Below are 22,467 nucleotides of genomic sequence, written 5' to 3' on the forward strand. Positions count from 1 at the left end.
AAACACACACGAGTACAGAGCCAGATTGTTCTGAAAGACATGCTGTCCACATGGCTGCTTCCTGGAGTCAGACCTACACAACCATTTGAACTAAATGGGGAATCAGACCACCCGTAACATGTAAACTCGGTGTGATATTACACCAGAGTTAGCTCAGTTGATTGTGCCTTGAGTAAGTTCGTCACTCGTACAGTTGTCATGAACACTGAAATAAGAGAGACTGACCCCAGTTCAGTACCAGGCTGTACACACAGGTCAGTGATTCCTGCTGTAAAGTGGGCCTTGTCACATGGTGGTCTCTGCAAAGACATGGTGGTCTCTGCAAAGACTCCCTTTTGATGAAGCTTGGCCTAGAACAAAAACACACACTTAAATCAGCATAAATCCTCCAAGCTCTCCATCTATATATAACATGGAGTACAAACATGCTTTATACTGGCTGTGTGTGTGACCGACTGAACGTACGTGTGTGTGTGTGTGTGTGTGTGTGCGTGCGTGTGTGTGTGTGCGTGTGTGTGCGTGCGTTGCATCAGATCACAGAGCTGTCATCAGAGCTGGCTGATGAGCGTAACACCGGGGAGTCAGCCTCCCAGATGCTAGAGACGGAAACTACTGAGAGACTGCGCCTGGAGAAGGACATGAAGGACCTGCAGGTACACACACACACACACACACACACACACACACACACACACACACAGAATGCAACATGTTGTGAAGTAACACAGTCGTGTGTGTCAGGCACGTGCACAGACATTTTTGGGGGCAGGTGCTCAAACCAAAAAAAGGGCACCCATCGCCAAAATTATTTATGAAATTAAAAATAATAATAAATTAAAAAACACAGGATATTTTCAACTTTTATATATATATATATATATTTTTTTTTTAAACAAACTAACTGACAAAATAAGGCCATATTGTATAACCAAATGCAATCAAAAAATATTCTAACTTAAAACTTATCCAAACTCTGCTCTGGATGAATTAAAGGATCTTCACAGGCCGTCTCTCTCTTCATTAAACATGACAAACGTCAGTAAACAGCTGGACGAGGCTTTGAAATCACAGATTTCGTAAGTTTTTTGTTTGTTTATTTTTTTAGGAAACGTCGGACCAGACGTAATGTTTTCAGCGGCGCTAATGTTGTGGTTAATTTATCCCAAACTCCGTCATTACCTGTTTGTCTGATGCTGCGGGGCAGAGAAGAAGAAGGCGTGGTGCATGAGCACTAAGTGGAGGAGGAGGAGGAGGAGGGAGGGGCAAAACTCTCACAAGAACTCAAATAAATGCCCCGTCAGATATCAAAACACATTTGGGGGGAATTGATGACAGAGAGAGTCATTGTTATTCTTAAATACTGATGAAAACGGGCAGGTGCTAGGCTAGGGGTCTATCTGTGCACGTGCCTGAGTGTGTAGAGTAAGAGTCAGGTTGTGCTGCAGTGTCACACCGTGGGACTCGAGCCTCACTGTGTCCATTAGCGCCCCCACCCATTCCTTCACGCGGTGCTTTCTTCCAAGCCGAGTTCCATTAAGGCAAATGAAAATGGAACCGCCTTATTGTGATGGCAAATAAAGATGGATAACACTTTATTACCCAATTAGCCCTTTAGCAGTAGGGTAATAAAGTGTTCTACAACACAGCCCATTCCGCCACTTCACAGTGAAGTTTTATTTTAATGCGCATTGTAAAATGTAATTTAATGTCTGCTCATTTATATATACATTTAACATTAGCACATCAGCTTGAATTATTAAAAAGCAGAACTATTAGCCAGCCCGCTGCTTTTCTCCCGAGAGGTGTTATCGTCTATTTGAGTATTAATGTTGGAAGATGTCATTTAAAATTCATCTTGGATAATAAAAGGCTGTGTCATATTTAAACAGTGCTGTTTTGTCAAGACATTCAGGCAGTAGTAATTGAAGACCCAGGAGATCCTAACGCACTGCAGTACGGTCTCAGAGGCATTCGGTCCAGGCTGCTGGGAGCAGACGCTTCATAGGCATTGTGTTCAGGGGTGAAGCATTTATGTACATTAAAGAACAGAAAAGCCAAGTGTGCACATAAAGGAACCAGTTAATCCCCCCTGCTCAGCATCAGACGCCGCAGTGAGCCAGCAGGAGACTCGGCCTGCTGGGCTGTAAAAGCATCTTGTTGTGTTGGAGGTGTGTGGCCTTTACTCTGTTCAATATCACAGAACGACGTCTTTGGTGGAGCAAATTAAATACAAAGTTTATTTAGACACAGGACACGTTACAATATTTCCAGACCAACTCACACAGCTGAAGCCTTGTGTGTTTTTCCGCTCAACTCTAATATATATATTTGTGCAGAGCACTGTAGATGTTCTCCTCCATCATTGACAGTGCAGTCGCTCTAAAGGGATCACTTCACAGCTATTATGTAGAGGAGGAATGACTACAGCAACCATTAACGCTTTCAATGGGCAGGCAGTATTAAGATGACTTAAAACGACCTGAGCCTTAAATCCACTCAATACATATTCTATGCAAACAGCATGTCAGCCAGCGTTGCCTTGACAACCGCATCAATGACGCTCACCGTGCATTCATTCTCCAAGCTTTCTGTTCCCCTGAATCCATGTGCCTGTCTCACACACACACACACACACACACACACAAAGTGATGGCTGTAATTGTGAAATTATATTGTCAGGCCATTTCTCCACTACTGCCCTTAGAGGTGATTTATTTTCTTTTTGTATGGGGGGTTGTGGCTGCTCAGGCCGCTCTGTAGGATGGATGTTAGTTTCCTCTTGTGAGAGTGAGGAGAGTTCCAATGTCTGGTTGATGAATGTTGCACTGCAATGCACCTGTACACTAACTCACTGTCCTCCGCAGTTGAATAACAGTTCAATGTAATTACTGATACCGACTACCTTGTGACTTGTTAGTGAGAACAGGTGAAATGAATGACTTTAATGATGGCTGCATTCCATTTAGGAGAGTTGGTTAGCGCACTGGGATTGTACATGCTCACTGGCCGGGCTAACTGGGACACTTAAGGGAACAGAGCCACTGGTAATGTTATTATCTGAAAAGGATCTCCCAGCATGTGTTATGGTCAGTTCTTTAAAGAATATTTATTTTCTCACACATATGTGCTTTTGGAACTGAATCGAAGAAAAATCCCACTGAAGGTCAGGGATAGTATTATTATTGTTTTTTAGAAGTGACACTCTAAACATGCATGTCGTGCTCCGCTATCATCCCGGCGTGATCTGTGGAGCTCTTCCCATTCTGTGGGCCCCTGAGCCTTGATGCTGTGCAGTGTCTCTGAGCCGTCTAATGTCCCTCTATTTGGGCTCCAACACGCAATAACCTGCAGGACGTTTCCGTTAATCTCCGGAGGCATATGTGTTCACGTTGTCATAGAAACGGTTTCCTCTCTCATCCATCAGGCCAAGTTTGACAGCATGAACAAACAGATGGAGTCCATGGAGATGGAGGTGATGGAGGCTCGACTCATCAGGGCGTCTGAACTCAACGGAGAGATGGAAGATGACGACACAGGTCAGACACCATGTAGACTAAACAGCAGATGTTCTTCAGCACAGCAGAGATTGTGATGTGTATGTATGTACTACACATAGTAATGCCCATAGTCGGACTTGTGTTAAAGCTGCTGAACGCCCATACAGGTGTTTACCAAGACTGTGTGGGAGTTACAGATCACACCTGTGACTCTGTAAACAGCTGTTCAGACAGGAAATAGATCCCATTCATGTTGCAGAGCGTCATTGGAGGTGTTGTCTTGTTCTGCCTGTGTAGCGATGTGTCAACCCAATGAGGACGAGCCCCACTGTAAAACAGTATTTTGACATTAATATTAAACAGATAGATCTCTGGAGGCAGAAAACAAACAACAAACAACAAATGATGAATCATTTATTTGTAAAATTCAAGTTAAGTGAGTGTCTTCCAGAAAGATAAAGTGATCACAATTACAATTCGTCTTTCAGCAACAGTAAGAACAAAGAGTCACCAGAACGTCATCAAGTTTAATGTACACCTCTGACAGTCTGCACACACACTGCTGAACTGTACACACACACACACACACACACACACACACACCCCCGCCCCCCCACATAGAGGTTACAGAAGTAGTAATTCATTCCCACCCTGTGGTCTTCAGGGGCGCTGCAGGACTGTAGGGGTGGAGCCCGATCGATGCTTAAAGCCAAAGCTAAAGCCAAGAACGAGCCGACGTGAAGTAGTACATTATAAATCGATCAGTTCCAAGCGAGGAGTGAAGTGGGGACTCGGGTCAGACGCCCTGCCGGCAGGCTGCCAGCTGCCTGTGTGTGACATGTCGAATTGATGAAGTGTCTCCATGTCGCACGGTGCCGAAGCAGAGCTTTGACTCGTGTGAACTGACACTGTGACACAAGCGTGGCCGTGTTCTTCATGTACATTCAATGTGTGGGCTGGGTCACATGACCTCGACAACTGACTTCTTCAGGAAAATATACTTATACTAGTCTGAAAATAGTGGATAAAGTTCCAAACTGGCTGAAGTTGAGCTTCATGCTTTGATAAAATCAGTGTTTTGTTAAGTAAAGTTTGAGGATGCACTTGGCACATCCATAAAAGTAATTCATAGTGTCCCTTTATAGACTTGGGTGACGGCAGCAGAGGAATCCACCAATGAATGTGCTCAAACATCATATAAAACTAAATGTGGTGAAACCTCTGAACCATGATACAGATGTTCAGGGTCCCCCAGAGAATGGCCCCTCCTGAAGTGTTTGCATCAACAGATCACGACATGATAACATACATAAGAGGGGAAGCTATATCTATATATTGTTTAAGTTTGTTTCATGGATTTTTTGTGACAGACAGACCAAGATCACTGTTAATGTGCTCAGTTCAATTTATCCTAAACTAACCTCTCAGATGTGTCAGGTCTGTCTCCAGGACATCATGAGCCATCATCCTGCAGCGCTCTCATCTCTAGACTGAGCTGGCTTTAACTGTTTAGGTTAAACATAAGGATATGGGACCCTGGAAATGCATTTTTCATGCAAACGTCATGAAAAATATTGTATGAAGGTGTCTGTAAGCATATTGAGATCCAACTGATGTGAACATGCTGATGTGACAGGAGGAGAGTGGAGGCTGAAGTATGAACGAGCCATCAGGGAGATTGAATTCACCAAGAAGAGGCTGCAGCAGGAGTCTGAGGACAAGCTGGAGGTGGAGCAGCAGAACAAACGGCAGCTGGAGAGGAGGGTGAGTGTCCATCATGCACCGTAGAATTCAGTCATTAGGTCATTAGGAATGGAATGACATCATCTGTTGTCTACGGTACGATATACAGCTGTACCCAAGTTAGACACCTCCAAGCTTCTTGCTTTATTGCAACACAAATATTTACAATTATTAAAATGTACGGCCAAAGTCTCTGAAGGTAAATTCAAGATTAAACAAACAGGTAACGCGGCTAATAAGACTATTCAGATCAATTCTGTAATGTAGTGATTAATGAGGGTACAAAGGAACCACGTTGTCTTAACACAAGTCTACACTTTACAACAAAGAACACATCAATTGAATGCTTTTCACCTGCAGACAAGGAAACGTCACCTGAGGGCCAATTGAGGTGTCCTTAAGGTTTCAGCTCGAGCTCAGCTTCTTCATCTCAGTCATATTGTGTGTGAGAAGCAGTGGCGTCTAATCCTCAGCCAGTAAAACACTGGGACCTACACTGTGAACGGTTTATACAGAAGTACACATGAAAATGTTTAGGTTGGATGCTGACTTGGTAAGATTATGATCACTAGAATGACACTTGTGCAGGGCGTTCTCTTCCTCGTCTGATTAGTTGCATGTGTGTGTTTGTGCAGATCAGCGACATGCAGGCCGATAACGAGGAGTCCCAGAGAAACATCCAGCAGCTGAAGAAGAAAACCCAGCGACTCACAGCTGAACTGCAGGACACCAAACTTCACCTGGAGGGCCAGCAGAGCCGCAACCACGACCTGGAGAAGAAGCAGAGGAAGTCAGTACACACACACACACACAGACACGTGTCATGTACAAGCAGGTGTTCCTGTAGGTACACAAGACTTTACACAGCTGCATCCTGCTGTGTTCCCACACACTGTGAAGGGTCCAGTGGTGTTGCTGTAGTAACAATAATAACTGGACAGAAAATTGTGTTCCAGATTGTTTATAGCACCGTGCTGTGCAGACAGAACAGACAGGTCTCCAGCTCATTTGTACAGCTGCTAACCTGTGTGTGTGTGTGTGTGTGTGTGCATGATGTAGTTAAAACATGTGGGATCATCTGTGACCAGCTCAGCACATTTTACGTGATGAGATTTCTTTTAATGAACTTTTACACCGAGTTGTTTCCTCTCAGCGTGGCCGTGCTCCGTGACGGTGTTAATGGGAGGAGTGTGTGCAGGTTTGACAGTTAATGGGAGGAGTGTGTGTTGGCGTGCAGGTTTGACAGTGAGCTGAGTGGAGCCCAAGAGGAGGTGCAGAGGGAGAGGAGTCTGAGGGAGAAACTGGCCCGGGAAAAGGACGTGCTGGCCGGAGACGCCTTCAGCCTCCGACAGCAGCTGGAGGTTGGTGTCACACGGATCTGCTGTGGCCACGATGGCACTTTCTTTGAACTAAATTTTATTCAGGTTATGTTTATACCCAATGGAGACAAAGTAATAATAGTATGATAATAATATCCTTATGCCTCGGTGAGCATTATGTAACTTCCCAGTCACTCTGTTCTGAAGCTGCATTTAATTATAATGTCATTCTTGCATGTTGGTCGAGAAAAGAACAATCAAAAAGAACCGAGTCCTAAGCCCAGGACTCAAACATCAGCTCAGACCAGCGTGTGTTCCTCTCCCTGGATGACATCACCACTGACGTTTGTAGTGTCTAAACACACTTATTCTCCCTGTGGCGCATTGCATTGTAGGATTGCAGAAAGCAGTGTACATATTTGTTCTGATGACACTGTAGAGTGGAAACCTTTATATTGACTGCACAACGTTTTTTTGTAAAACACTAAATCTGTGAACTGATCTTTTCAACACTGATGTCATTTCTTATCATAAAGGGGCCTTTATATTGGCCTATATTAGGTCAAAACCTTTCCATGAACCAAACATACCAGATCCAGCAGCATCCAGATTAAAACGTGCTAAAAGTTATACAAGCTTTTTAAATACAAGTTCTCTGAACTTTAAAGTTACAGTGAGGAACCAGGAAAGCTGAGAGAGTTTCATAGAGTTCTTCTTAATACATCATCTTCAGACAGGTCTACCCAGGGACACTCACAATACCTAAAGTCACTTTAGTAGCTTCACAGTAACTAAGTTTTCATTATTGAAGACACGGGTACAAAGCGGGGCCATATTTGGGTGTCATCGTGTACACTACCTGTTAGTGAGCTTTCACAGAAAGAAATGAGTCCAAAGAAAGGTCCATCTATCATTTTATTATATGATTATAACATGGGGCAAAATGATATAAAAAGAACCCCAATAGGACATGTGAAGCATATTAAGTTACTTAATGTTCACTTGATTCGGATGTGCTTTCGACCAGCCTGTGTTTCTAGGTTATGTTTAGTGAACTATTTATTGTATTGTATTATTATAGTGAACTATTTAAACAGGGCCGTTATGATCACCTGCATGCCTTATTGTTCATGGAATACTGTACACACATGTACTCGTAATTGAACAGCCTTTATTTGTCCTGTGGCTCTTGGTTACATCTACGATACAGGTCTGCAGGTTTGCACTGCGCCCTTCTGCACAGCATGCGTTTGTAATTATTAAGGGATGCTGAGATTATTATGCTGAGTTAGTAATTGCTCAGCGGTCCCTCATCACGTGTATGTGGGTCTGGTTCCTGGTCCATGTCTACACTGTGACTCCCTGACTGCAACCTTCTGTCCTTCAGGACAAGGACCTGGAGGTGTGTGCAGTCAACCTGAAGCTGGACCAGCTGGAGGCCGAGCTGCAGGACCTCAACTCCCAGGAATCCAAGGATGAAGCATCGCTGGCCAAGGTCTTCTTTGTTTAACTTGTATTAGTACTCTGGTGTGTTATTGTATTTAGTGCTGCCACAGCAGCTCTATGACCTGATGTCCCAGTCAAGACATTCAGTCATTCATAGTAAAAGATAGTCCAGTGGATACGCTCTATTACATACATAGTACATTATGTACTATGATTTATGTATTATTTTTATATATATATATATATATTTATTTCCCATTGTATTGTGTTATTCAGGTGAGGAAGCAACTTCGGGACATGGAGGCCAAGCTGAAGGACCAGGAGGAGGAGCTGGACGAGCAGGCCGGGACCATCCAGATGTTGGAGCAGGTACAGACAAAGCACAGGAACATCTTCAGCCATGTTTAAAGCTGTGTTACGTCATCTTTGACCACAAAAATAAGCCGACAGATCAGAAGCAGATGACAAGTGTCAAAGCAGGTGCCTCTTCACACATCAAGCAGACATGTACGCCTTCCTTTGGAGTGGTGTTTGTGTCCAATATTCACTGTTCTTCACGCTCTGCTGTGGCCTCTGTATCTGCTCAATGCTCCAGATATCCAGCAGCTGGTCTCTAACTGTGTCACTGAACAGCTCCGTAGAACTAACGGCGCCTGCAGAGTGATTCTTCTGTGGCAGATGTAAATGAGGAGTTTAGCCCAATGATGACGTGCTGATACTCTACTTGACTTTTAACACCATCCACATGGCCTCTATTTGAGACCACGGTGACAGCCAGCAAGCACTGTTTTCTCTGAGTAACACACTCACACTTGTAATGTCCTGTTAATGTTGGGAAAACAACTGTGTTATGAATATTTAACTTGTTTACTTGGGTTCCAGTTTGACTAAAGTATTACAGCCCTTGCCAGTGAAACAAAACGCAGGCCTCCAGAGGTGTTGGTATATAGACAACCTTGTTGCTTCAGGTACTGGTGACGAGAATAATGAAGGAAGTCCAGTTTGAGTCACAGAGTTTATCAGACACCAACAAACTGCACAGGATGCACATCCCTGCAGTACAGTTGTGTCCTCCATCTGGACACGAGCACGAGGTGAACCGTTGAACGATGACATGGCTCCATATGTGAAGGTTTAAGAACTCTGCAGAATGACCCTGTTGGAACCCTGTGGGCCGTAATCATGAAGCCTTTCAGATAAGAACCTGGTAAAGATGAAAGTTCTTCACAAATCCACAGAGCCACTTATCATTAAGAGAGCGCTTAAGGTGAACCACTGTGAGGAGGTAGGGAGGAGACCTTTAAAGAGCCTTTAAAACATCCGACATCACGAGGCAGTATGTTTGTAGTAGGCGTCAGAGAGTATGACATGTTCATATTGGGTGGTAATTGGTATTTATGTTACCGATAATTATTAATATATGCTTAAAAATATTCAAATGGCCCTAACACATTACCTTATCTTTGTTCAAAACAGGGAGCTAGACAGCTTGTGAGGATATTTACCATTCAATGGAAATTCACCACAATCAAGTCATTGCGAGTGTTTTTTATAGATATAAAACGCCACATCGTCCCACCCCCAGTGCTACGATGCAGAAAAAGCACTGACCTCCACAATGTGTTGCACATTCAGAACATTAATATCTCATCAAACAACGATCATCTCTGTCATGTCTACCTGAGCAGAGAGCGCCATGTTGAGAGCTGTGTGGACAAGATAAAGAGGCCCTCAATTTAGAATTTAGCAGCTTTATAGTCTGAGTACAGCACGGATTTACCAAACTGCTATTTTAACAACTTAACATTTAGTGGCAGTGTGCCAGGCCTCCAGCTCTACTTAATCACACTGTTCCTGTGCTGCTTACCTGAGGAGCACTACTGCTGATACTAATGTCCTGTTCCTCAACCATCTCCACTCTGACTGATGGAAGACACATTATAAAAACGACGAGTCAGCAGGAAGTCAATGGTCGTATCAAACATGTAATAAAAGGTGTTCTCAAAACATAAAGCAGCTCCAGCAGCAGACTGAGCTGCAGTGATGCTCCAGACAGGAAGCCAACGCCTCCCTGTAGTTCGTCCACTATGAGCAGCTGTCAGTCTATTAGCAATATTAAGAACAACATATGCACGTCGTCTATGAATTATATATGGAAACCAGGTTGAAAACCAGCGATGGCCTCCTTTAAGCAGAGTGTACGACGTCTGTGTTCGTCTTCCAGGCCAAACTTCGTCTGGAGATGGAGATGGAGCGTCTGCGTCACACTCATTCCAAGGACATCGAGAGCAAAGACGATGAAGTGGAGGAGGTCAGACAGTCCTGCAGCAAGAAGGTGAGGATGTGTTCATGCACACATTGTAATACTGTGACTAAAGTTTGTTGTACAATTATGATTGAACGTGAGGGAGCGATGGGTGTGACGTGTGTGCTATTTGGAGCACACGTCAATTCAGTTGAGTTTATTTTGTATAGCCCAATATCACAAATTACAAATTATCCTCAGAGGGCTTTACAATCTGTACACATACGACATCCCTGACCTTTGACCTCACATCGGATCAGGAAAGACTCCCCAAGAATAACCTTTCACAGGGAAAAAAGTGAAGAACCCTTCAGGAGAGCAACAGAGGAGGATCCCTCTCCCCGGATGGACAGAAGAAGAGATGTCATGTGACCAGATGAACTGAGTTAGAGTCCTCCCCATTCTAGAAATGATCTTATGTCACTGAGACACAACGTTTGTTTGCTGGTAATACAAAGTCATCTCTATGTTTACCTGTTGTCAGTATAACATAAGCCTGACGTCATACTGCTCTCACATTGTTGTATGCCGTGTTCTTACATTGATGAGTAGGTGCTGTGGATGTTACAATGAGCCTATAGTGTACCTTTGCCTTCATTGGTGCTTGCTTAGGCTTTTATTGAAGGATTTAGGGTATTTGTGGAACTGGCCCTCATAGTACACACACACACACACACACACACACAAGACACACACTATGCATACAAAGACCCTCCAACTGTATTCATTGTATTTGTTAGATTAGGATCCATTATGTGAATTATTTATGTCCTTGAGTCACATTTGGCTCCCATTGGTGGCTCAACCGCCATGTGATATCAGTGTGCTGAGTGTGTGTGTCTGTGTGTGTGTGTGGGTGTCTGAGTGAGTCAGTGGTAGGTTTGCTGTTGGCCCCCCCCCCCACTGCGTCTTCCAGTGTCATGTCCAAGGGGATGTAGTGTTTGATGATGGATTATACTGAATAACTGCATGAAGGAGGTAGACCTATAGTAATGTGTTTGTTGCTCATTGTGCATCCAAAGCATATGAATATACAAGATACTGCAGACTGGTTCTTGCCAACGTTTTCAATTATCCCGTGAAATATCTCAAAGTCTACTGGATGGCTTTGCACAACATTTGGTACAGTCATTAGTACAATTCATCTTGTGATGGTAACCAGGTCAACATGTCAGGACCTAGAGGGATGTAACATAATTGTTAATATTCTTAAATAATAATAAATGTTGAGCTCTACTTTCCGTCCCACTGGGATCAGACCGGTCTATGAATGTACTCATTGCTGAGGTTTTATTTCCGTGTGTCCAGCTAAAGCAAATGGAAGTCCAGCTTGAAGAAGAATACGATGAGAAGCAGAAGGTGCTGAAAGAGAAGAGAGAGCTGGAGTCCAAGCTTCTGTCCTCACAGACCAAGGTAACTACACTGTATGATGGGAAGTCTTCATGGGATCAGTCCCAGTTTCCACTTTAACAATAAGTGTGTGGGAAATAGTCAATGTAAGATGCATTCATCTTCCAACAGGACTTGACCGGCTCATTTCTTCTGTGTATTCACAGCACATCACAGACACATTGGCTGTGTGCAGGGTGATATAGTACCTCAATGTTAGGGAGGTTATTAGTTGTAAAGCCAGAGCACTACTGCCATCTGTGTGTGGAGATGTGGGCGTTTTATATGACTTCAGCTGACTGAGTCACAGATGTATCTGACTTTGCCAACTAGAGAGCCATCGGCATCAATTACGTTCATAAAACCAGGAAACAGGAGAATCCTGCTGCAACCAGACCACCTGTGATCACCGCGTCTTGACCATTAACCGACGTGGAGCTTTCTTGTACTGACCTCAACATGAAGGGTTTTTTAGGGTTACGGTAAAGACCATTTATTTAGTTATCTTAGATGTACAAGCTAATTAGAAAAGGTCAGCCGACTCCCGACATCTTTTCTAGAGTTGCAACAATTAATTAATTAGTCAATTGACAGAGTTTATTTTTGTTTAAATAATTTATATTTTATATTTAATTGCTATATATAATAAAACTGCTGGAAATGTAATGTTTGACCTTGTGTTCAAATTATTTTGACATACTACGATGTAAATTATTGGAAAATATGTAGATTTAACAGGTAAAATAATACTGAACGATAAATGTACATTTTTTAACAAAGCAATAAGAAAATCATTTTTAAATGAATTTTAATGACAGAATAATGGTTTTCCATCTATAAGCTAAACAATAAATAATGTGTGTAAATTGAACTAAAATGTATGTGTGATAAAATGTAGGGATTGGGCCTTTTTAATGGTAACATGGATGCTAATCCCCGATGTATCAGTCGTGTCACCAAACTTGACTGTACCTGTTTCCCAGGTGAGAAGCGGTGACATGGAGACTGAGAAGCGTTTGAGGAAGGACCTGAAGAGAACCAAGGCCCTGCTGGCTGATGCCCAGATCATGTTGGACCACATAAAGAACAACGCGCCCAGCAAGAGAGAGATCGCTCAGCTCAAGAACCAGGTACCGACATCGTAAACGCACAGGCGGCCTTTACACCTACAGGACTTCTTTCTGTGCCATTCATTTGCACCTCAATGTATTTGTTCAGAATGTTGTTTTTTGTCAAAATTACAAATATTACACAGACGAATACTAGCCAATCAGAGTAGAACGCGTCAGGACTTCGCCATCCTAGGACAAAGATATGAGGATGCTTCCTAGAAAACTGCCTATACATGTTTATCCTTGAGAATAAATGTAAATGGGACAACTGATACTACTCCTCTCTCTCTTTTCCAGTTACAACTCCAATTGTTCCATATGTAACCACGGTGCCATGAATTTGAATGGACAGGGACCAGAATCAATTGATATTTTGGTTCAGTCACTGTTCATGTGATTTACATTTTGTTACTGAACTAATACATTTTCCTCCACTTGTGTCTGTTCCAGCTGGAGGAGTCTGAGTTCACCTCTGCGTCTGCAGTTAAAGCTCGAAAGTCCATGGAGGTGGAGATTGAAGATCTGCACGTTCAGATGGAGGACATCTCCAAAACAAAACAGGCGGTCAGTACAGCTCTCTGGATCCTCAGCTCAGCCTTTAAAAGCACTTTCCTGCAGTCACCCAACCACACATGTGTGGTTACATACATGGTTTCCTTCAGCAAGTTGTTGTTGTTTAAGAAGAGGAAAAAGCTAAAGCTTGGAAATGACCATGAGTGGTGAGGACATGGATTGTGTCTGAGTCTTTTAGAGCGCAGCACCATCTGTGGTGGTAGCAGGACAGCAGTCAACCTGTCAAGTCCTTGCCTTGAGCCAGAGATGAGGGGTTATGAAAGCATGGTGGAATTAGCTTGTCAGTTGATGCTTCATCTACACACGTTTGTCACAGCGTGGGAAATTCAGTCATTCACCACAAGTCGTAATGTGCCGATGGCTCAACTTCAAGTTGTGCCGTGTTGGATTGTTACGCTACAACGTTTATGAGCCGATAATAGACGAGGCGTGATTCAAACTCAAGGCTAATCTCCCTCTGCCATCCTAATAAAACCTCCAAGCAGCTCATGGTCCTGTATCCTTTATTTGGAGGGTATTTATTGGTCAGGGCCATGCTCGGCTTCATCTCGGCTATCATTTTGGTTTTGAATCAGGTTGTTTGGAGAAGCTTATGAACGTATTCCACACTAATGCATCCTAATGTTTTCCCCCAAATGCATGATCCATCTAATAGAAAGAGAGTGATGAAGGCGTACCCTGCTGTTGGTTTTGAAAGGGTGTCTTTGAGGACGACCTCTGCAGCAGACATCCAGCCTGCAGGGGAAGTAGGAGGCTGCCAGAATGACAGAAATGATTATTATATAAATGGAGCCTCAACCGCATCACACATTGCAATTCAACCAAGATAAAATCATGCAAATAACATTTCTTTCAGATGGTTTGCCGTTTCTACCATCTCCCCCTGGTCTATCGCCATAATTGAAGTGTTTTGAGAAAATTGCCTCGCAAGTTTCCGGCAGCTTTATTTTTTCACAGCAACCTGAGAGGGAAAAAAGGAAGAAAAAAAACAAAGAGCAACGTAATTGGGTTGAGATTGCACTGACAGCCTATTGTTGAATGTGTTAAATTAAAGTTTGACGCTTTTGACTGTCACGTTTTTTTTTCTCACGTCCATCACAAAATGTTCCCGACGCTGCAGAGGATGAGCTGCCTTCAAAGCTTTTATTAGCACTCAGAGAATTTAAAAAGGGAAAGTGTGATATGTAAATTAATTTGCCCCAGATTTCACATGGATATTTTTAGTGACTGTGCACCTTGGTACGTCTCAGCAGCGCGTGGTTTTAATATAAATAGACGAGGAATGAATAAATCTTGGCTTCAAAACACGGATTTGGATGACGAGGTTGTCTTTTGATTCTTCTTCATTCTTCTTCCCGTTTGGACCGTTTCTAAATGAGATGGATGCTTCACTGTGAGCTCCACCTGTCCCCTGACTCATTAGCCTTTTCACATAGACACATTAGTCATGATTTATTAATCCATATCCCTGAACCAACAACCTCTATCCCAGTCACTACAGAGGGATTACTTCTCCTCTCAGCTGAAGGTACGAGCCTTTAGCCTCTCATTGGACGTCCTGGTTCTGACGGCCTTTAGATCATCCCTGATGGACCCTGTGATAAGGGGGAGGAGCTAAGACGAGCTCTCCTCTGGGAAAAGTCAAAGCATGATTTATAACTGTTCATGGATATGTATAGATTTACTTTCTAAATCTACACAATATACCCGTGTGCCTAGAAAATATCCATATAGATGACCTAAGATCTATATAAAATATAAGATATTACTGTGACGGTAGTGTCAAGAAGGTGTGGTGTGGGAAGAGAAAAGTAATCTATATGCACTATGTGCTTTTGAATTTATCTGAATAATGATGACAGCGATAATAAGAATTTTACTATTAATCCTGATAAATAATTAATTTCTGCCTATTTTAAAGATACAAATCTAAATTTATTCTATCAAAAGGGAATGGCCTGGACTTTATAAATTAGTATTTATTTATATATATATATAAATATATATAATTTCAAGCCGACATCTATTGTCAAGACATAATCGCACGTTTGAATCCTCGAGTTTCACATCACTAGCAGCACTGCACCATGTTATTTAAGTACTTAAGGGCGACTGTGGGTCAGTGGTTAGCAGGTCCGTCTTTCAATCAGGGGGATGTTTCCTTGAGCAAGGCACTTGACCCTGAATTGCTCCCTGTAGCTGTTCTACAGTGTATTGTAAGTCACTTTGGATAAAAGCGTCAGCTAATTGACATGTAAAGCTGCTGCCCAGTGAGGTTGCTCATAGCCAGAGACACGTGCTGTCTCACCTTTGTGTTTTAACTGCACACACAGCTGCAACTTGTCTCACACAGCGGGTTTGATGTATTTACGAATGTCTTTGTCCTTCAGCTGGAGGAGCAGCTGAGTCGTCTGCAGAGAGAGAAGAATGACCTGCAGTCCAGGATGGAGGAGGACCAGGAGGACCTGAACGAGCTGATGAAGAAGCACAAGGCCGCTGTAGCTCAGGTCCGCTGTTCTCCTCTTCCTCTGTTAGAGACCCCAATAACATTATGGCCTAAACATTACAATTAAGGCCTCTTTATGCAGCTTTATCCTTTAAAGTATTAATGAATCCCATTCTAAAGAAAATGCTTTGATCTTTGACCTTTTGTATCTCATATTCCATCTCACAATGAATTGGTTACTAATACAGTTACACTTTCCATTTCATGTTTAGTTTAAATAAAGACCTAAAAAGGGAATGAAGCTTATTTTACAGAGCAGCCACAGGATTGGCCAAATAAAACTTGCTTAACTGGCTTGAACACATTTAATTGTATTTAAAACTCTGAATGTGTGTCGCCTCAAGCAATACCAACATGTGTTGGTGATTGGTTTATTTATGTCTGGAGGATTATTAGATCTTCTTTTCAAAAGACAATATAAAAATACCAGTTTTCTGTGTTGATGCACGAGCGCCCTCAAGCACGTGCACGAGACGAGCTAAACGGAGAGCGGCTCAGAAACAGCACACCGCTGCAGTGATACGAGTTGTCCCTCAACAGAGAACCTTTAAGTGGGTCCCATAAACAAGCAGTACAGTATTGATCAGTTCTACAGCTGATACTGTAAGTCAGCAATACATCACGGAACAGAGGAAGACGTTCACTGGTGTATGATTTTAAATAGAAAGCAGAGATCTGCCCAACATCGGAGAGCTGATGTAACATCACACACACACACACTCACACACTCACACACTCACTCTCTTCCAAATGACACGTTTTTGAAAAGCGGTGGTGTTTGGCTAACTCCCATTAGTATTAATGTCGCTGTACATGCAGATGAATAGCATGGGGAAATGAAAGTGCAGTAAAAGTGCTTCCTTTCCATTGCGGCTGGAGTGATGAGTGATCTGCCTCCACTGGCTCCAAATGATCTCATCCTTCCCGTCTAAACTGAAGCAGCTGAATTCCCTGTGGGAGCCGAGTGCTCATCTACTGTGAGGAGGAGCTCACATATTTCACACAGGTCTCACTAAAATGAGATTCATTGATACGCTTTCACCAGACTAAAAGGATGTTTCCAGCAGAGCTCTTTGTCTATGAAATGTGTCGTTGTGTTGTATAACGTCTTTTTTATTGTTTGGAGTTTAATGGATTAAGATTGACTTTTTAGGATGTTTAGCCTGAATCCTGTATAATTGATATACTTCAGATCATGTATTCTTTCGTCAAATGGAATAAAAGAAAAACACGAGTAATATCCAACTAATGTATCATGTTGCTCACTGACTTTGCTTCTCGTGTGTTTTTTGTGGTTTCAGTCGGCCCAGAACCTGGCGCAGATCAGTGACCTACAAGCCCAGCTGGAGGAGGCCCTCAAGGAGAAACAGGAGGTTCAGGAGAAGGTATATGCCGGTTACCTGCTCTCGGCATACTACTGATGTAACAAAGGCATCCAGTTAAAATCTGTATTCCATCTAAAATCACAGTGAAACAGGCAGAGAGCTTTAAAACCTATTCGTCAGACCAGAGGAGGTACCAGCAGGACGAGTGAAGTGTAATCCAGCCCTGCAGTCATTTCACATGCATGTGGGGCTCAGGAACAAATTGGAAAAGAGCCTTTATAAGTTTATTCTATTCAAATGCAGCTGTGATCTCCCATCTCCTTTGTGTTGCTAGCCCAATGCATTTGACTAAAATTGACGTTTTTAAAGTGGTGTGAGGTATTTAAGTATTTGTGCTTGTTGATGGGGGACAAACAGCACTGAGGGGCTGTTCGGTGTGTTTTTGTTATCGGGTCCACCAGATCAGAACTCAGTTGTGTCCTTGTGTGTGTGTCCACACTACACACTTCGATGTAATCTGCCTCATCAGGCAGTGATTGGATATAGTTCGTGGTCAAAGTAGCAGCTGTAAAAAGTGGATAAACATTTTATTTCCTTACAATCCTTCACAATAACAGTCCCTTGTTATTTTTAACTAACAAAGCTTTGCTTATTCAGTGGTATAAGGAGCGTATCTTTCTATAAATGCTTCATTTTGTCATTTAAAAGCTTTTATTTTGAAGCAGTAACTGAACTGGACTCAGACAGCAGGTCTCAGCTGGGTTCAGGACTCTCTTCCCTTTGCTCTTCTCAGGAGAGGACCTCCTGTGTGGGAAGAAGATGATGGAGAGCTATGTTTGATCAATTGCTCGTAGCATACAGACTTAGGGTGACTGTGGCTCAGTGGTAGAACAGATCCTTCAATCAAAGGATCGGAGACTCGATCCCCGGCTCCGCTACTCCACAAGACACTGAACCCTAAAATTGCTGTTGTAATATATGAATTAGTATGAATGTTAGTCAGTCACCTTGCATGGTAGCCCCTCCCATCAGTGTATAAATAGGTGTGAATGATGTCATGCAGTGTTAAAGCTTTGAGTGGTCTGAAGACTAGAAAAGTACAGTCCATTGATCAGGTAATGCCTCCTTACATGACCAGATGACCACGGTCTATGAATACTTTAATCTAAAGATTTACCTTTTTAAAACCAGGATCACGACCGAAATTGAAAGCGGTTCAAGAGCAGAACCGCTTTACTTGACATGTTACTTTTCAGCCTAGAAAGCCAAGTATTTGCTGGTTCCAGCTCCACAAATGTAAAGAGTTTCTACTTTTCTGCTTGTTTCTGATGGTTTGACTTTGTCTTGAGTGTGTTGATTGGCCTTGGGGTTTTTCATGGTTTTCATATTGATCAATACTTATTATTTTTGCCTCAAAACCTTGTTTAAGAAATTGTCAACATATGCCGGCCTTATGTTACGACACTTTAAGTCTCGTAATGAAAAGAAGAATCGCGTGTACAAACTTGAAAGCATGAATGAGCAGCGCTGCATCGGCCGTCTCCCTTTAACAAATACAACCTTGGATTGGCACTGCAGTGTGACACATGGCCAACTTGGTGTCCCAAGACGAGCAATAATGCTGAACCTCGTAATCTGAGGCTGCATGCATCGTTTTCATTCGGCACAGCTGGAGTAAGATGTCCTCTTCTGACCTAAGGTCCTAGATGGGTTCTAGACCGGTTATTTGGGGCTTCTGCCCTTTCAGTGGTTGGAAGACTAGCCTATACAAGTGCAGTCCATTTACTGATGATCTATACAAAGTTTCAAATATTTCAAATTAATAATACTTTCTTTATGCAATTGTGAACCAAAGGGCTGAAAGGTTTTTAATGCAACCGAATGCAGCAGAGGATGAGATCCGTCAGTCAGATTAATTTATAACTCACAACATCAACTACTGTGGGGATTGGTTGGAGGGAAAACCTAAAGACTCTAATGCGCTCTCAGGAAATGATGCATCAAAGATCCGTTCATCAAGAGCTAAAGTCATTGGTGTCAACGGCTATTTAGTGTTGGGTGGTATCTGCACACAGGAAGGAGCCTCCATGACATGTCTGCTCTTTATGATGAAAAGCTTTGAATTCAGACAATAAAAGCTCTGTTTTTATTTTGGCCCATTGGTCTCACTCACACATATGGTGACTTACACATGTGTATGTCTGTGTCTTAGATGCAAGCCCTCCAGAGCCAGCTGGAGTTCCAAGAGCAGTCCATGGTGGAGAAATCCCTCGTCAGCCGGCAGGAGGCCAAGATCCGCGAGCTGGAGACCAAGCTGGAGTTTGAGAAGACCCAGGTCAAACGCCTGGAGGTGAGAGCTAAAGACAGGGGGACGAGTGCTGGTGTTAGTAGGCGGCTGATGGAGGTGGGCGGGTGAAATGTGCTCCCGAGGTCAGAGATGGACTGCAGACATAAAGGTCATGACAACATGCACATATAATGGCAGCACACGTACTGCATCTCCAGAACACTTCGGACCACTGTCAGTTAGACCATCCCTGCTTTACTTTGTCCTCTAGCAATTGTTACTGTGTCGTTTTCAAATTATTTTCTGCTTTTGCTTGAGACAAAAAGCACAAGTGAAGGCTAAAGGTTACCATCTGCTCGCTCTCAGGGACAAATTGAAATCCTCTCGCCCAATGATAAAATGACCTAGTGCTCAGTTCTGCAGCTTCAGTTTAGTAATTACTAGCTGTGCAATGTGCTCACCTCCAGGCACACTCCCTCTGCTCCTTGACCTCCAAAGTCAAAATAACTGTATTTATTTATTAAATGAGATTTTTCTTTTTTCGCCTGTGGTGAAGTGTGTCAGATAGGGAAACAGAGACGCTGTCTGTTGCTCGGCTTTCTATGGCTTCTCACCAGCATTAAAAGCGGGTGAAGATTTCAGGTAGCCTGAGGAGTATTACTCATCAAAGCTGGAGGTAGCAGAACTCAATCAATACAGATGGGAGGAGGAACAGTAATCCTCCCACTCAGTTGGTGAAATATGGAAGGGCTGGTGGCTAATGCAGGCGCTTACTCACTGATGAAGTATGCTGCTGGCGTCGATACAGACTGGCTGCAGATTCAAAAGACTTATATGGGAGTCACCTGTTAACACACGGCTGAGGACAAACATGTGATGAAAGCCTGGTGCACCAGCCCAATGCATTATTGATACAAATAAGCTCATCAATCCGTAACATTGTTTCCCTCCGTGGTTCTGTGGAGGTGAAGTGTTAGACTCCCATCTATTATTTCAGGGGCTTCTCGGAATGTATTGAGTATTTTTTGTGCTCTAATTCTCTACAGTAGCTTTGTTAATCAATTCAATTTAGTTTATTTTCTATAGCCCAGAATCACATTTACAAATTTTCCTCAGAAGGCTTTACAATCTGTACACATACGACATCCCTGACCTTTGACCTCACATCGGAAGCCAAAACACAAATGAAAACTGCAGTAATTATTTATCTGTTGTCACACAAACCAGTGGATGAAGGTGAGGCCTTTGAGTTCCTCTGCATCAGTTACACATTCCACCCGGCACACGGGTGTAGAGGCTACCAGGTGCATTCAAGAACAACAAAGTGCAGAGCAAATAACTTCTGTTTGTGTAGAGTATATTATAGTAGGCTAGAGATAGAGAGAAAGAGCATATTACGGAAACACTCTGGGAAGAGTAGGTCATCACAGGGTTCTGCTGATCCAGTGGAGTTGGAACTCAGAGGCTGGATTGAGATTGGTTTCCTGGCAGTAAGACTAGTCGTCAGTTATTCGCAGATTGTCATGAACAGTAATCTTATGAATCTGAATGTGGGGATTCAGGTAGGTGGGTGCTCTAAGCCACGAGCAGTACTGACTACAACTCACTACGACGAGCCAGTGGAGAGAAAAGAGAAGTGGAGTGACATGAGCCGTGTTTGGCTGCTTGAGGGCCACAGCAGGACCTGGTCTCTCATGTCATCTATAAAGGGCAACGCAACAGTGCTGAGTGACAGATGAAACTCGGTGAAAGTTAGTTGGCTGTGATTCACAATGCAAACACATTTCTAGCAGACTTTGTTGGAGAGAGCGGGCTGAGCTACCAACATGATTGGATGCATATGCAACTTGCCAGATGATGTTGTGTTGTGGACCAGCAAAAATTGAGCCAGGTTCAACTTTGGCTGGACTCTGTGTTGGTGCCCTGATATATATGGTCTGACCTTGTTGTGGAACCATCTCTCTTTATTGCTGCTCAGAGCCTTGTAGCGCGTCTGAAAGAGAACTTGGAGAAGCTGACAGAGGAACGAGACCAACGCAGCAGCAGCGAGAATCGAGAGAAGGAACAGAACAAGCGTCAGCAGAGACAGATCCGCGACGTCAAAGAGGAGATGGCTGAACTGGCCAAGAAAGAAGCCGAGGCCAGCCGCAAAAAACACGAGCTGGTAAGGTCACGATGAGACAACTTACTTACAATTATCGATGAGCGGGCAGCTCCGTTAGTTTAGGAGATGGAATCCATCAACAACAAATGAACCGTTGGTCCCGCTCTGCTCACTCGCGTCTCATTAACAGGAAATGGACATTGAGAGCTTAGAGGCTGCTAATCAGAGCCTGCAGGCTGACCTCAAGCTGGCCTTCAAGAGGATCGGTGACCTCCAGGCAGCCATCGAGGACGAGATGGAGAGTGACGACAATGAAGACCTGATCAACAGGTACAAGCATAAACACATGAGGATGGAAACCAGCAGAATGTCCCTCTGATCATCATTTCCACTCGAGGTCCCTCACTACCATGTTCTTGAGCTTTCAGACACTTCTTAGCATCTTCATTAGCAGGTCGATGACAACTCTCTATCATACCAACTCACCAGAAAATGATTAAGATTGTTGTTATTTATTACCAATATATTGCTATCCACAGCGTCCTGTAGGATGTTTAACAACCTTCATCTTCAGGGGACCAAAACTCTGCTACAATCCATAAGTGGTGGGATAGTTTTGTAAATCTTTTATAGCTCATCGTGTTAGGAATGTATTGCAATTACCATCTTTTGTGCAATTACATACATTGTAGCAGAGATTTTGGAAGAGCAGCGCCTTGCTCTTAGACTGTATGTAGATACCCGTGATGGGTTTGGCAGCATCGGTCTGATCATGTGCATTAAATGTAGAGCTAAGGACCATCCTGTGGAACTCCTCCTCAGTATAAAGTCTCACTGGGAGAGCAGACATCAGTCTCATGT

The 22,467-nt window shown here is 43.2% G+C and overlaps 1 protein-coding gene across 10 annotated transcripts in view; it reads left to right on the top strand.

Annotated features, from left to right (window-relative positions):
* myo18ab (myosin XVIIIAb) overlaps positions 1–22,467 on the top strand; it is a 101,144-nt gene that overhangs the window by 65,997 nt on the left and 12,680 nt on the right. For all 10 annotated transcript variants that reach the window (XM_034528883.1, XM_034528884.1, XM_034528889.1 and 7 more), the window contains 16 exons: positions 534–653; positions 3,425–3,536; positions 5,134–5,261; positions 5,876–6,030; positions 6,478–6,601; positions 7,947–8,054; positions 8,282–8,374; positions 10,230–10,340; positions 11,619–11,723; positions 12,683–12,829; positions 13,262–13,375; positions 15,775–15,891; positions 17,192–17,275; positions 19,428–19,565; positions 21,481–21,666; positions 21,797–21,936. In XM_034528883.1, coding sequence (XP_034384774.1) covers positions 534–653; positions 3,425–3,536; positions 5,134–5,261; positions 5,876–6,030; positions 6,478–6,601; positions 7,947–8,054; positions 8,282–8,374; positions 10,230–10,340; positions 11,619–11,723; positions 12,683–12,829; positions 13,262–13,375; positions 15,775–15,891; positions 17,192–17,275; positions 19,428–19,565; positions 21,481–21,666; positions 21,797–21,936 — 1,982 coding nt within the window. The remainder of the gene's footprint in view (positions 1–533; positions 654–3,424; positions 3,537–5,133; positions 5,262–5,875; positions 6,031–6,477; positions 6,602–7,946; positions 8,055–8,281; positions 8,375–10,229; positions 10,341–11,618; positions 11,724–12,682; positions 12,830–13,261; positions 13,376–15,774; positions 15,892–17,191; positions 17,276–19,427; positions 19,566–21,480; positions 21,667–21,796; positions 21,937–22,467) is intronic.

The sequence above is a fragment of the Cyclopterus lumpus genome, chromosome 25, assembly GCF_009769545.1.
Source record: "Cyclopterus lumpus isolate fCycLum1 chromosome 25, fCycLum1.pri, whole genome shotgun sequence".
NCBI classification, from domain to species: domain Eukaryota; kingdom Metazoa; phylum Chordata; class Actinopteri; order Perciformes; family Cyclopteridae; genus Cyclopterus; species Cyclopterus lumpus.